This window comes from Aythya ferina, assembly GCF_964211825.1.
Source record: "Aythya ferina genome assembly, chromosome: 10".
NCBI classification, from domain to species: domain Eukaryota; kingdom Metazoa; phylum Chordata; class Aves; order Anseriformes; family Anatidae; genus Aythya; species Aythya ferina.
In genome coordinates, this window is record NC_140306.1 from 363,599 (window position 1) to 379,272 (window position 15,674).

Sequence of the window (15,674 nt, forward strand, 5' to 3'; positions counted from 1 at the left end):
AGGCATCCAACCATGGAACTCTAAGCGCCAACACCCTGCTAAAGAATGTCTTTACCCCTGCAATTATTATTTATGAGTTGGAGACAATAAACATTCAAATAGGAGTTTGCAAAATTAGACTCCATATTTACAAACTGAAGATGTCAGACAAAATGTCACCTTTTTCTCCCCTGTTCTGGGTTGAGCGTGGCCTCTTCTTGCTTACCCTAAAATGCAATGCCCTGTTGGTGCTGCTGGGAGCACAAGCAACCAGACTGTTCAAACACAGCAGCAAAACTTTAGGCTTAATTGGGTGGATGGGAGAAAAAGATGTAGACACAGGATTTTCTCAGGCTCTTTCATCACAGGGATGTCAACGTTTTTATCAACTGTTTTGAAAATAAACAACCACAAATTGTTTGCGTGTGCACTACAGGTGTTCTCTGCAGCATGAATGTACGAACTTCACAGAGACTAATTTCTGGGCGAGCGCAAGTGAAGGAGTGCAGCAGTGCCCTTCCATGACCATCCTGGAGCCTGAGATTAATATCGAAAAAGAGAAACCGGTACGTTTGATGTCAATACTAAATTAATAGTGTGTGGCATTCCACAGTCATTACCTACTCTCAGGGCTGACAGACACCTGCGTGCCCCGGTGCAGCACCACTCTGTGCAGTTCTGAGGTGGGCTGAAGCAGGTTTTTGTACGCACAGGGCTTTTTAGAGTTCAAAATGCACAATATGAAAGAAAACAGCTATCAGTGGACTTGTTTTGGAGTTGCTAGACTATGCAAACCTTGTAAAACACTGACAAATTCTAAATATGATTTTCTAAGCTAATAACTGATTTTTTTCCCCAATTATAGGCCCTGATAATACAAATAAATGGGACTATTCCAAACCTAAATGGAACAAACATTTCATGCGATTATGGAAATAATATCCACACGGTAGCGAGAGTTGCGGGAGATTATGCAAACCAATTTATTTATTGCAGTTTACTTCCACGTGAGAAATATCCAGCATTTCCAGACAACCAAGGTATGTGGCGGGAAATAAGCTCAGTTCATTCTAGACACTTTTACGGAAATAGTCTTTCATAGGCTTTTTTTTCCCAGTGGTATGTGCATATAATGCTTAGGGGGAAAAGAGACACAAGCTGCTTCTGTTTCATAGGGCATATGACTTTAAAGTGTGGGTGTTCCACCATCTTAACATGAATTGACAGTATATCATATCCATCAATTTTTGTTCTAACAGCAGAATTTAAAAGCCCATTCCTGTGCTTATTTTATTAAGATTTATTTCATTAAAGCTTCTGTTTTAGATTCAATAAGCACTAAAACAAAAAGGGTTTAGCCCTGTGGAAATAATATAGCTACTTATATTGATACTTTCAATTGCTTTTGCTTAATCTCACTTTGAAACGTACCGTGCTCTTCAGGAGAGGTTCTGGAAGAAGAGCAAATGCCTACCTAAAGACAGTTCAGAAACTCTACTCCGATTGCAACCAAAAAGCAGACTGAGATCTTCCAGTATTCCCCCTGGTTTTAGGTGCAGCCAGAATGTGATGCCCATCTTGAGGTTACATGGAGCTGTGCTCCAGAGGAGATGGGTACCTGTGGTTGAAGTCAGATGAGCCTTGCACTCTGGCTTCCAGAGCTCGATGTTGGGGACAGCCCCGTTTCGATGCCCCTCTGAGAGGTTTGGTGCTTCTTTCCAGACTTGAGTGCTTGTTAAATTTTTATCATTCAAGCCTGGAGTGAATGCTCTATTGAAGATGATTGACTTCAGTAGGAGAAGAATTAGCTAGTCCTTTTGAAAATCCCATTTTTCATAGGCAAGTTTATAAAGCTGCATTGTTTTTCTCCGTAGCTATCCAAAGAATGGAAGATTATTAACTGTTTTGTATTGTTGGTTACGGCAATGTCGAAATGAATTTCTGGAATCCAATGCACTGATTTATTGTACATATTCTGAAAGAGGCATTGTCTCTTGTCCCTCTGCTCCCTCTGCTTATATGGCAAAATTGAAAAAAAAAAAAAAAAAAAAAAAAAAAGGCAATTTTTTTGGGGGGGAGGGGGTGGACCTAGCATAGCAGAACTGTGTAGCCAAAAAAGGGATTTCCACTCACTCTATGGGTTTGTTGTCATGGGGAAAGTGAGCAGGGTTTTAAATCATGTTAACTAACATGTTTTAATTACCACATTTTTTTAAAAATACAATTTAACACCTACTGTCAGAGAAGACAATAATTAACTCTGCTAATTAACACTTGCACAACACACTGGAATTTTCTGCTGAAAGTCGCAATGTTCTTTTGGTGAGGGTGATGTAAAGCACTGATTTAAGAGGGAAGAACTTGAAGTCAGAGGGCACAAGATGAATAGTCCAAGCTCTGAAATCCAGCTCAGAGGAAACCCTAGAGAAAACAAATCAGATTTAGCCGTTGTTTTCCCAAGGGTCTGTCTTGTCTTCTAAAAGCGAGCACGAATGAGTGAGGCTCTTGCAATCCAGTATTCTTTGGCTTGTCTCTCTCAGACCACGTGATTGTTGAAACTGCTCTCCGGGTCAACAGCAAAAATATAATCCGGGCCAATTTCACCATCTATGATTGCAAAAGAACTGGAAACATTTACCCAAAGAGAGCGTAAGTGATCTGGGTTTGCATGCGGTGGAGCTGCCTGGTGCCACGGTGGGGAGGGCGGTGGCTGGGTGCGGGCAGGATGGCGACAGCTCTGCCGTGCCTATCTCCTGCTCCTGTGCACCATGCAAATCTGACAATTTGAGGCCAGAAAGGTGTGCACAGGCTGGTGAAGGCCCCCCTGCCCGGGGTTAATTGTGTGAGTGCAGCCCCTGCCAGCGGGACGCTGGGGGGCCTGGGCAGGATTTGGCAGGAATGCGGCTGCTGCGCTGCCAGGGATTTACAAAGAAGGGTCCTAGCGGCATCTTAAGCCATCTGGACATGCTGGCTTTTTTTAAACAGCAATAATATTTTTATATAAAACTTGTTCTGTTAACCCTCAGGCAGCCAAACTGGCCTTTCTCGTGATGCCTGCGGGGTTGCTGAGGCCCACGTCCACTCCCCATTCCCATGGGTTACTCACGGCACAGCGGTGGGCGATGGAGGTGTCCCTGGGGGCTCGGTGGGAGCATGAGGCCACGGGGAGGGGGCTGCTGGCCGTGGTGATGTCCTGATGCCTGCCCCTGACCATGCTCCTGTTGGCAGAGCGTCACGGTGCAGCCTGCCACGGTGATCCCCCAGTCCTGCCCGCTGGGGGTCCCACAGCATGCTCAGCACCACTGGGAACTGCAAGCCCACCTGACGATGGGATGAAAGCATTTCTGGCTGCACAGGGGGAGACCAGAGCTGGTGGCTCCAAGCCTGCCCGTGGCCTGCAGCCAGGGTGGTGGCACTGCAGGCAGTGACGCTTGGGTGCTGCCGTGGGGAGCACTGGGGATGGGCGGCTCTGCATGTCCCCAGTGAGCTCCAGAGAAAGGAGGAGAGAAAATGCCAGAGCCTGTGATAAATATTAGCCACATAAAAGACTGAATACAAGGTGTGAAGATTTATCATGTGACTCTGGTTTGGCTCCGCCGAGCAGCCTGAAATCCACTGTTCTCATTGTGCCTTTGGTGTTTCAGGTGCACCAGCTGCCTCTCAACCAAGTGGAAGTGTTACTGGTGCCCCTCCACGTACATGTGTGTCTCCAACCGCTCACAGTGTGAGGACACGCTGCAGATGAAGGTAAGACCCATCAGACTTTGCTGTTTTATGAGAGCTTCCCATGCTGCCGTGTTGTTGCTGTCACCGTCTTTCTCCCAGGGGATGCAGGTCGATGGTCTCCGTTTGTCAGCGCTGCTCGCTGTGGTGTGCAGCAGCTCCAGGGACCCTCTGTGTCCAATCCTCTCTGTGTGACCAATCCTCTCTGTGTCTGCAAGGGCGCTCGCTGCCTCCCTGCCTGCTGCCCAGGCTGAGACACCTCTTTTAAATTTAAACCTCTCCTTTTAAAGGCAGGGAGCAGAAGTTAGAGGAGGTGAATGGCCTCTTGTGAGAAAAGGGGCCTGGGGCAGGCTGTGGGTGCTGGCTGTGCCTGCGAGACATCGCGTGACCCCATGGGGAGACCGATCCTCGTGGGCTCCCTGGGCACCAGCCTCAGCATGGTCCCTACCCGCTCCTTGCTGGCCCCAGCAGCACAGCCATGGCTTGTCCCAGGCTGCTGGTGTTGAGGAGAGGGGCGTGCGGGGCGGGTCAGCAGCAGCTGCGCTGTGCAGTGCTGTGCTGAGCTGTGCCATGCTGTGCTGAGCCGTGTTGATCTGTGCTGTGCCGTGCCGTGCCAAGCCATGCTGAGCCGTGCCGTGCCAAGCCATGCTGAGCCATGCCGAGCTGAACTGTGTGTCCTCCTGGCTCCCCAGCCACCAGACCAGAGCCCTGTGCATGTGTGCCAGCAACTAACAGTCTGGTGAGGGCATCCAAGTTCCCTCAGAGGCTTCAGCAGCCTCTGCCCTTTGGCTCTTTATCACCACTCAGGTCTGGAGTAATGCTGCTAGTTCTCTACATCCTGGGATGCCTGGGTTTGAGTAATAAAATAAATGTATCAGTACTTCACAATTCCGTTAGCTTTGACTTGGCTGTTGTGGTATGTTAATAATTTGCTAGAGCACCACTGGCGGTACTCATCTGAAGGAGAAAATCACCTCTTTCCAAATTATGGTTTTTAATAACCCAGAGGCTTGGTGTGTTCCTGCTTCTGAAATTTAAATTGAAGTTAATTTAAATAAAATTGGCTTTTTAGCAATCAATCTGCCGTAGATGTAAGCCAAGCTCTTGCACTGTAAATTGAATATTCCTTTGGCACTGATGTGCTGAGCCTGATCTAAACGCTTCCAGAGGCTCTCCGTGCTCGTCGCCGTGAGGAGTTTGGCCCCATGTCAGACCCTGGAGCCAGCCCTTTGCACCCACTCCCCTTTGGCAGGAAGAGGGTAGGATGCTCCAAGTGCCTGGGACGGGGCAGGCAGATACAGTCAACACATGGCAACTCTGTACAGTATTGTCTGCTGTGAGAACAATATGAAATGTTTCCTGCCACTGGTGGGTCACAGCTGTTTGATTGTTCCTTGGGAATGCAGGACATATTTCTTCTGCTTTGTGAATTGTTTCTGAATGGATTGTGCTTTCTTGTGAATGTCTTAACTGTTCATAATGTACGGCTTAAGAAAGTACCCTTTGCTTAGCAAATTTCCCAAGCTCCATAAAATACCTGGCATTTGATTTTGCTGTATGGATGGGTGCTGAGCAATTGAAAATCTCAGCCGTTTAGTGCTCGGCACATGGGACGGATGCACAGACGCTGCGTGGTGCCGCTCGGTCTTGTGCCCAGGCACAGGCAGCTGTGAGCGGGCTGCAGGGGCTGCTGCTGGCTCCGTGCAGGCAGGGGTCCTGGTGTGCTGCCTCGCCCCGGGATGCTTCAGCTGTGGGTCAGGGGCAGTGGGGAGGGGCAGCCCAGCTATGGAGGTGGCCGAGGACCAGAGTGTGATCAGTGGCTTTTGTCATGTCTGGTGCACAGGACAGTTCTCATTAAACCTAAAGGAAGAGCTGGGGCTGTCTGTTAGAGGACTGGTAGAGAAGGCCCTGTGTTACTGGATTGACTTTTTGCTTTCCTTGTCAAGTCACTGCATAACCTGCAACACTACTGGGAAACGGAAGAACTGCCTGAAATAATTTGTGCCCTCTCACATAAGTGCAACTACTTCTTGAAGCATGATGGGGCAAGCGGCTATGCAGCGAAGCAAGATGTGTTTGCTGCAGCTCAGGCGTCCTGGCCAGGCAGGGGAGTCCCGCGGGTGCTGGCACAGCTGCACCTCGCCTGCCTGGCACCAGCCCCACGCCCCAGCCGTGCAGATGGTGTGGCCACCTCTCCTCCCAGGGCAGCTCTCTTGCCTGGGCACAGGGCTGTGGGCAGGCGTCTGGGGCAGCCGAGTGTGCCCAGAGCACCGAGCCTTCCCTCGTGCGCCCGTCAGCTCGCACTCTGGGAAGAGCAGCCACAAGAGCCCGAGGCACCTTCGTGGCGAGGACCGCTGCGGCTGACCTTCCTCGTTTGCCTCTGGTCCCTTACTCCAGAGCTACAGTTCGGCTGGATGTCGCCGCCGGTTTAGGCACATCCCCCTTTTATCTCTGTGCTCTTCCTGAGCACCGGCCCCACCGACTGCAGGGAGCAGCCTGCAGGGTAAGGTGCTCTGTAGCCCTGGAAACAGGGCTCCTCGAGCTGCAGTCTGAGCTGTTGGCAAATAAACCATTGCTTGTGTGGTTGCACCTGAAAAACGGTCCACCGGGAAGCAGCATCATACTGACTTCATCCGCAGCATTTTAAGCACTCAGGCCCCTCGCCCTGCTCCAGACGTGAACGATACAATCAGCTGGGAAGCTCTATTTCTAGCTGCTGATGAACAGCAGGAGAAGGGACTGCAAGACGACGAGTTAATCAGTCCTGTAAAGTGTATTTATCTAGCAAGCTCTGCCAGCTGCTGTGACATGCAAGGACACACCAGGCCATGGGAGCATTAGCATGAATTTCCAATGGTAGCCCCACTGGTTTTATTTTAACTCTTTTGATTCTGCTTGAGGCAGCTTGGGACTGAAATCTTTCTCCATTGCTTTGCTCTGTTGTTTTACTTCTCTTATCATGTGCATCTCTGTTATTTAATCTCCTTGTTTAGGCAGCACCAACTGTGCTTGGTTAAGATGAGTGTCCTGATAAGAATTGAATCGTGTTTTCCACAGTCAAACAAGCACTTTCAGACAGTTCCCTGGTAGCTCCCCCGCTCACTGCGGGGAGGGCAGGGGGGGAACCTCCTGTCCACTGCATGCCTGGCACCAGGGATGCTCTGCCATGCATCTTGGTGCCAGGCTCTTGCCTCTCTGCACACATCAGGAGCAGCAGCAGTCTCAGTGGGGCAGCCTCTAGGGCAAGCAAAGAGGAAATCTTGCCTGCTGAAAATTATTCTGTATAATAGGCCAAATATTTTGTTGTCTTTTACCCCAATGGCTCCACTGTCAAAGACATTAATCTGGATATACCCCGGGGCAGTGGAGAATCTAGCTTAATTTTTGCTGTAGTTTTGCAGTGTAATTTACATCTCATGACAGAACAGGATGGGCTTGTCATAGAATTGAATTCTGAGTCAGCTCCAGTATCTGAGCCATCAATTTAAAGTGAGAACAAAAGTAGGGGGACAGATGACCTTTTAAAATTATTTTTCAGCTTCATTTAGGCTTTTCATTTCAGCTGTCCTCCTGCTGCAGTCCCCTTCCTGAAGGCCCCTACAGCTTGTTATACCCTTTCCTCTGCGTGCACATGCACAAACCCCCACACTTCTGAAATAACAGCATGCAGGAGGGCGACCTCTGGAAAGGGAAGTCTCTGCAGGGGCTTGCAGAAATGAGTGTTGCAGCATATGAGACATCGGCTTCCAGCTGGCAGGAGGGGGTCATGCCAGCAGATCTGCCCTTGTAGGCTGCAGCTCACCCTTTCAGTGTCACTCCAGCCACAGCTTCTAACACTTGTGTGTATAAAAAGGGAGCTGCCCAGACTGGCAGCTGTGAAGCGCATGCAGGTCTGTGTTTTGGCAGGGAGTCCATCTACTCCAGGGCAGAAGGATGAGAGGTCCAGGAGTGGCAGCCCCTCTGGGGCCCCTGGTGCCCCTGTGCTGGCAGAGGTGCCCTGCCAGGAGCAAGGGGGAATTCCTGAACTCCTGCTCCTCTCCTCCTGCCTGCACTGCCAGCCCATGGCTGTGGCTGAGCCACCCTGGAGAGGTTGGCCGGGCTGGCAGACGGGGAGCTTTTAAGGCTGGCCATAAAGCTGGTGGCTCAGGAAGGAAGTCTCCGTGTGTGGCTACTGGTCACTGTGTCATGGTGCCACTGTGGTATCTCACTTTTTGGGGTTGTACTGTCATCTGTCGTTAAAGATTTAGTGAAATTAATTTTATCGGGGACCCTGACATTTTTTTCTTGCCTTGTCACTACAGATGCTCAGCATGCATTCTGCTAACATCTCTTTTTTTTTCTTTTTTCTTGTTTTGTACATAACAGAAGAAAATTGACTGTCCACGGATTGTACCTGTCTCTTTGGACCCAATGCCCACAGGAACTTCTCGGGACATTACGATCTCACTGGCTAATGCAACTTTCTCGAAGGTAAATGAATTTCGTGAGAGAACGGAAAGGTTCAGATGAGCTAACATGGTGATCCAGAAATGAAAGTGCAAAGACAAAGCCCAGAGCAGCGGGCAGAGTGCCCTGTGCTGGCTAAGCAACTGGTGGGAATACAGCAAGGAATCGTGTTGCAACTTAACTTCTGGTGGTCACTGCAGAGTTCTTTTTTTTGTGAAAAAGTCCTTTTCTGTGCAGTTTTCTGGCATGGGAATTGTAATAGGGTGAAAAGTGGGAGTGGACATTTAATGCTGCTTTCTGAGATGTTTCACACCATGAGAATCCAGAGGAATTTGAGCTTCCCTAGAAGCTGGGCACTGGGAAAATATGTGGCTAAGCTCTGGTATTTGTAGAAGATTGCTCTGTACCATCTGGGACAAGTCTTTTTTAGGGCCTGTGGGACACGTTTGCAGCATCCCTATGCAGGGTGCCCATACACAGGGCAGCCAGGTAACTCCTCTCTTCTCTGAGAAATGAAAGGGTTTGGAACTGCGGGTGGAGCTGTGAGGCTCGCCTCTCTGGGGGCAGCAGGAGGCCGCAGCCAGGCGCCGTGTTAGCACGGCTGCTTCAGACCTTGCCCCCTCAGCACACCACGAACAGCTCTCCCCTGCCCTGGCTTGGGCTGCCGTTTCCTGCACAAGGTCCGGCCTTTGTAAACACGGATGTGTTCCTCTGCAATCAGCAAAAAAGGGCGAGAAATCCTTTTTCCTCTGAGGATGCTGGAGGTGGCTAGAGAGGAAGCAATACCACATGTAACCTGATAGGAAATGAAGTCAGCAGGAAAGGGGCTGAGGCTCCTCTGTCCCCAGGGGCAGCTGGTGAGGCTCCGTCTTCCTCCTGCCACCATCTGCAAGGCTATCCCAGGGTGCTGGCAGGGATCCCTTCCCTGCTGCCCTCTGCGTGCAGGATCCTGAGTGCTGCCAGTGCTGGGACATCGGGGATGTCCGCTGAGGCGGCTGCGTGGCCGGAGAGGCACCGATTGCCTGAGTGCGTGCAGCTCCCCGAGGAGATGCTTGTTCCCCTTCTGATGCTGCGGGCGTGCTCACTGAGCCAGCAGCTCCCTGCCAGGAGTCTGGTGCTGTCTTTCATGTCTTTTATCAGATCCATCCACTTTCAAAGAGTATTTAGACCTCAGTAGTGATGGAGCATCAGCCTGCTTGGAGATAGGAGTTTTTCCTGCAGGATGAGGACACAACAGTATCTGTGGGCAGGATATCATCGCTTGCGTTATCAGTAAAGCAGAACGGAAAATCTGCCTTTGAACATACTCCCAGCTAGGTCCTCATTTGAATTAGAGATTTGCCTGGTGCAGTTGTTGGGAGGAGGAGAAAGATGGCTTTGAGGTGAAATCACTGACTGGTGTGCAGTCTGGCATGCACAAGGCTGCTCGGGACACACTGGCTCTTGGAGCATGCTGCAGCTTGAGCTCTGAGTGCCCCGGCAGGAGTTACAGCAACATAGACTGGCCAGGCTCATCTGCTGTGCTGTGCTTGCCATGGGGCCCTGTCTGCGGGAGCAGCCGCCCCACGCCTGGCCATGGTGCTCCACAGCAGCAAACAGGGTGAGAGCCAGGGGCAGAGCGGCTCCATGCACCACGCTCAGCCTGCAGCCATTGTGCCTGCTGCTGTGTAATACAACAGGATTAATCGGCCACAGGCCCCAGCCCTGTTTGCAGTGTTGGGTTTTGACCTCTCTGAGCTTCAAACACAGCCCAAGCATTTATGGCAGAAGCAAGGTAAGGCACAGCACTTGTTGCATCCATCGGTTCTCATGAAGAACTGCAAAAAAACGATTGCAGCTCTTCAGCCCTTTGTTTTCCTCCCCCCACAGGAGACAGCCCTGGAGTGCCATTTTGGGACAGACAGGACGTTCGAGGCCCGCTGGGTGAATTCCTCTGCCGTGGAGTGCGTCCATGTGCTGGTGAGTCGGGGGTGCAGCTGCCAGCCCTGCTTGGGGGCAGGACTGGAGGGCAGCGAGGGTCTTGCCCCCGAGCCCCCCACCCGGCAGCTGGGACCCTTCTTCCCCTCTCCCACCCTCCACTGCCAGCTGAAAAAAGCACAAAGCAGGCTAACCTCCCCAACAAGAGGCTCTTTGCGCTTGCCAGTGGCTGGAAGGGCATTCACAGGTTGGCGATGCTGCATCTCGTGGATTATCTGCAGCAGCTTCAGTCCGTGCTCCAGTGGGGTTTTGGGAAGGAGCTGCCTGTTTTACCTTTTTAAATGGGAAGAGTTCAGTAAAACATACAGAAAAAAAAAAATGGCCACCTTCCAGTGTTGCTAATTCTGTTGCTCTATGTCCGAAATAGGATTTGGTCTGAGAAAATGCTCAGGCACTCACCAAAGAGCAGTGTGCAGTTTTTGGAGGGCAAAGTACACTTCAGAAATGCAGCAAACATTTGGGCTCCCACCTATGGGAATATTTAGAGTAGAGGCTGGAGAGGAGCCCTTCCCCATCCCATCACCTGCAAAACTCTGTATTGTGGCTCAGCACTTGGCCAGGCTTTTAATCTTCCTGTCTGTTTCTACTAAAAATACCAGCAAACCAGAGCTCTGCTCTCACCACTGTGTGTACTGTGCCTGTTTGCCTTTTGTTGAGACCTCAGCAAACAATTAAGACAGAAAATACGCTTGCCTTTCTTTCTCAGCTACAGATGAGACTGTCCTGTACTGAGAAGTGGTAAGAGGAGCATCAAGAGGAGTGTTAGTCAGTTTAGTGTGTGTGTGTAACCTTGTATTTTACTAAATGTCCTTAGTTTTTGTTCATTTGTGTTTTCCTGCAGCTCCACACATCAGAAAAAAGCCATCTCTTCCCAGTAAACCTTCAGCTGAAGGACAGACCAGACAGATTTATTGACAGTCCAGAGATGATGACAGGTCTGAGTTGAAAATATTTTTATTCTGCTCTCATCTGGTCAGCTTGAATGATTCTAAAATCCTGGCAAAGTTTATGGGTTCAGGAGAGAGATCGCAGCTCAAATGGGCACAGCCCTCTTCTTTCTCTCAGGCACATGCAGAAATCGTATTTACGCAGCCTCATGTGCGTGCAGACATGCGCAGAAACCAGGCAGACACACCTGCAGACATCCACTTCACACCCAGGAAAACTCAAGCCCTGTCCTTGAGGGTGTTTCTGACCTGCCAGCAGTACCCAGAGCAGGGCGCGCAGAGGCTCTCGGTCCCGGCAGCGCAGTGGGGTGTCCCAGGTCAGCAGAGGAATGCTTCCCGAGGAGATAAGGGGCGGGAAAGGGCCCTGCCATGTGGAGGCTCTCCCAGGAGCATGGCATCCAGGTTCCTTGTGCTGTAAAAATCAAGCTTTTTTTTTTGTCCTGTGCTGATAAAGAATAAAATGTGTAAACACATTTCACCCCTGGCCCGCTCTCTGTCTCTGGGAAGAATGCTTGGATTCTTAAAAAAGCCCATGCTAAATCAGCAAATTAAGTGAGGAAGGCAAAAAGTCAGATGAAAAGTGCACCCAAACAAGGCATTTAGACAGGACAAGCCCAGCCCAGGCAGCAGAGCCAGTGCTTGCACAACAGCCTCCTCCCCCTGCCTGGTCTGGGCTCAGTGCTTCACCTAACTACATGCTGCTGCTGCATGCAACGTCTTTGGGCTCCTTTCCCTCTTACCAGTGTCAGCAATTTTGGTAGAAGGTACTGATCTACCGTAGATGCAAAGGAGAACTAGTTCCTTAAATGTGAGATTATTTTTGGAGAATAGCTGTAGTATGCAGAGAGATGTTAACGCCATCAGTCACTGACCCAGGTTAAAAAGGTTTCCTGGTGTTAAATCCCAGCATGTAAAGGAGACTTATCTTGCAAAGCACTCCACACTGGTGGAGTAACTTTTGAAATATATGCATAAGCCAAGCACGAGCCATTATTTCCTTGCAGAAAGGAGAGGGTATCAGTGTTTTTAAGGTACGGAGGTAACCCAGGAAGGGGGGTAGGACATTTGAGCCAAGATCATGTTGATTGCAACAGAAGATTCTTAATTCTATGCATGAGTATTACTGGGAGCTTGGAAGACAGCGCAGAGAGTGAAATCCACATCACCTCCTGCAGGAAAAACAGTTGACTTCCCTGGCCTGTGTTTACATCAGTTTGAATTTGCCTGAATATTTTGAGATCCTGTGGGAGAGCTACAGCTTTCTGGCTCCTCCTTGCCTTGAGCAGATTGGTGCAGCTGAATTAGGGAGGCTTACTTGCTAGCAGAGACAAAGAGCTGCTTGGCCAATTATAAATGTGTGTATCTTTTAGACTGTCCTTAATGGAATTACTGTTATTTTCCAGTGTTTCCCAATATTTATTAGCTTTTCTTGTAAATTGCGTTTCGGTAGTTCACTGAAGGAATCACAGCTCATTGCTGTTGGGTGGAAAGCCAACACATGTAACTCACTGGTAGACACAAAATGCAGTGAAGTAAGCTCAGTTTTTTGTGGAGCATGGCAGAGTTCCTCGGTGCTAGTAACGCTTTGTTAGGATGAGCACAGACAGAGCATTGAAGGCTGAGGGACTCGTTAGTTGTTTATGGAGCACTTTGAGATCCTCCTGTGAACAGAAGTGTCAAACGTGACTGTTTCTTTATTTTATGTTCTCCTACAAACTCTCCTCTGGGGAAAAGGGTGTGAAAGCACCGTTTCCTGAATGTTTCTGGCTGTTTATCTCAACGGATGCCCACACTCCAGTGGCAGCAGGCTTTGGGCTGGAAAGGAAATGTAACCTAGGGCACCAGCTAATGAAGAGGTGAAAGCCTTGTAGGAAAATGATTTGGAAGCTGAGCTGAGCAGATCTGAAGGGAGAAATTGATGAAGAGAGCCCGTGGTCACCAGGGGGAAGGAAGGGGAATGTAAACATCGTACAAAGCATTGTAACAATCACATTTGTATCCCAGAGTATGGAAGCAATGTGATTGCTTTGCTAACAGGATGAAGCCAACTTTGCCAAGCAGCTTCCCATGTGGATGCTGAGAATTGGAAACATGTAGCATAAATTGACAAAAGGTTCCGAGTTTGGGTGGTGTTTGTTTTTCAAGGGGGAAAAAAAAAGAGGAAAAGAAAGTGCTAAATTATATTGCAGTGAGAAAAAGCACCCAGTCCTTCTGGGAAATCTTCAGGATAGCAGCCAAACACTGCCTCATCTTTGCTGAATATACAAGCACTTCTGCTATTCCACTGGATTTGGGCTGTTACTTGGATTAATATAGCCGGGGGGGGGGGGAGGGGGTGTCAGACTGCCTAAAGCTAAGCAAAGCTATGGAAGCGTCTGGCCCAGGAGCTCACTTTTTCTGTTGTCTCTTGTGGTCTAGTGGAGGTGTACAACTGTGGGACTGGAAGCGCTGACTGCTCGCAGTGCCTGGGCAGAGAGGACCTGGGACACCGCTGTGTCTGGAGCGAGAGCAGCTCCAGCTGCAGGCTAAGCACCGAGTTCCCCCAGATCTCAGACGTGTGCCCAGCTCCGGAGATTAAGAAGGTGAGACTCGAATGCAGTGTGAAGGGTGAGCGTGGCAGGGCAGGCAGTGGCTGTGCTGTCCCAGGCCAGGGGACAGAGGAGGAGCCATTCTGTGTCCCTGACACAAGGCAGGGTCAAGGTCAGTGCTGAATTATTCACTGACTTTTTGTGCTGTTAAGTCACCCGAAAGTATATGCCAAAGACATCTCGCTAGTGACAAGATCCAATCTTCATCATGGTGGGAAAAACAACAGCACAATCAAAATGTGCTAGGGGTCCTGGGGTTGGTAAAAGCAAGAAAGATTTGTAGGAACAGCTGAAGAATTCTTATCAGAAATAGCATTTAATGGTATATAGCTGAAAGGTGAACGTGAGCCCTATCTCCAAACGCATGTGCTCTGCAGTTCTGCTGAGATTAACAGTGGCAGAGGGGCCTTTTGGCATTATGCATTTTGAAACAAGTTTTATTTAAATTGCAGTTGAATTAACGTTTGAGGGGGCATTTGGATCTGGAGTTCTGCTTAGATGTATGATATGAGCCAACAAATTTGTCCCCGATGAGTAGCAAAGAAACTATACGGAGCAAATCTTAAAACAAGATCACTGGAAAAGGAGAGGAGGCTGGAGTGGGAAAACAGCCCTTGCAATATTTTCAAAATTGGCAAAGATCTGGGGTCTCTGTTCTTCAGGAGGCACGTAGTGATACCTGCTTAAAATCCACACGCTGTAACACTGTGTGGACGGGCTGCAGGATCCCCACTGCCTGCCTATTCCCTGTTGTCATGGGAGAGAGCTGCTCCCCCATGAGCCACTCCTCCCCCAATACATATCAAATGTTATCTGCACCTTGCCAGAAAATAATGGAAGGAAACCACAGTTCATTTTGCAGAGCGTCATGGCTCTGTTGCTATTTCCTTAGCAAACAGTAGATGGTAAATCTGAATCCTCTGGAGTCACACAAGCAGCCAGGCCCTCGCAGAGCCCTCCTGGGGGTGCAGAGCAGTGCAGCAGGCCAGGGAGGGCATGGAGCCTGAGGGGTGGGTGGCGACCAGCCCTGCCTGGGGAAGGAGCTGCTGCACTTGGGGAGTGCTGGCAGCAGCCTCAGGTCATGGCCTCACCAAATGTGCTCCAGCACCAGCTGGTGTCACCAGGCACATTCCACTGCCTCAGTTTGCCATTGCATTTGCGAAAGGAAAAGAGATGTTTCTATATTGAACCCTATTCAGTATTCTATATTGATTTATCTAACCCACTGAATAATAAGTAACAGATGAAAAAAACAGTTTTGGCAGGATGGGCAGGGAGGAGCCCAGAGTCATTGGACTCATCCTGTGTCACAGGGTGCTGGTATCTGGGCCATGCTCCAGGTCACAGAAGCCCCCCCCCCTTTTTTTTTTTTTTTTTGTCCTGAAAGACCCTGCTCTGTTCAGGACAGTCCTTAAAAATGTGACGGCAGGGCTGTCTCTTTCCAGTGCACTGGCATTCTTCCTCTAGGTTTCCACGTCGCTGTGTTTGTCTCTCCCCACCTCTGTGTGAAGTTGCTGTGTGGAGAGAAGGGATGATGTTTCTCCCCAGATGTGCTTGCAGCTGGAGTAAGCCCTGGCCAAGCCCCGGTACCAAAGCCAGCCCACAGTGTGACCCCTCGTTTACAAAGCTGCAGTGCAGGGACCCTGGTGCCAGGCATGCCACAGGGCAGCTGTGGCATGAGCAGCGGGTTCGCCCTCGTGGGAGGCCAGGTGGGACCTCGACACGGGCACAGGGACAGCTCAGGGCCGAAGCAAGAAGCTCCTGGTGGTTCTCCTCCAACCTCTCCCTTGGTGCCAGCAGATTGAGCCACTGCGTGGGCCGCTGGAGGGGGGCACCCTGCTGACCATCCGAGGGAGGAACCTGGGCCGCCGCTTCAGCGACATCCGCGGCGCTGTCAGGATAGGGAGCGTGCCCTGCGCGCCGCTGCCACACAGATACGTCGTCTCTGAGGCGTGAGTGTGGGAGAAGCTGGGGAGGGGATGGTGCGGGGTGGGATAGGACACGGTGAGCCCTT

General features: G+C 50.1%; 1 protein-coding gene across 1 annotated transcript in view; it reads left to right on the top strand.

Moving 5' to 3' along the window:
* The window catches only part of PLXND1 (plexin D1), an 81,676-nt gene that overhangs the window by 25,025 nt on the left and 40,977 nt on the right, over positions 1-15,674 (top strand). Inside the window, exons 5-13 of the mRNA XM_084530929.1 lie at positions 416-545; positions 845-1,019; positions 2,520-2,628; positions 3,624-3,726; positions 8,068-8,172; positions 10,018-10,107; positions 10,967-11,060; positions 13,491-13,654; positions 15,461-15,612. Of these exons, the coding sequence (XP_084387055.1) occupies positions 416-545; positions 845-1,019; positions 2,520-2,628; positions 3,624-3,726; positions 8,068-8,172; positions 10,018-10,107; positions 10,967-11,060; positions 13,491-13,654; positions 15,461-15,612 (1,122 nt within the window). The remainder of the gene's footprint in view (positions 1-415; positions 546-844; positions 1,020-2,519; positions 2,629-3,623; positions 3,727-8,067; positions 8,173-10,017; positions 10,108-10,966; positions 11,061-13,490; positions 13,655-15,460; positions 15,613-15,674) is intronic.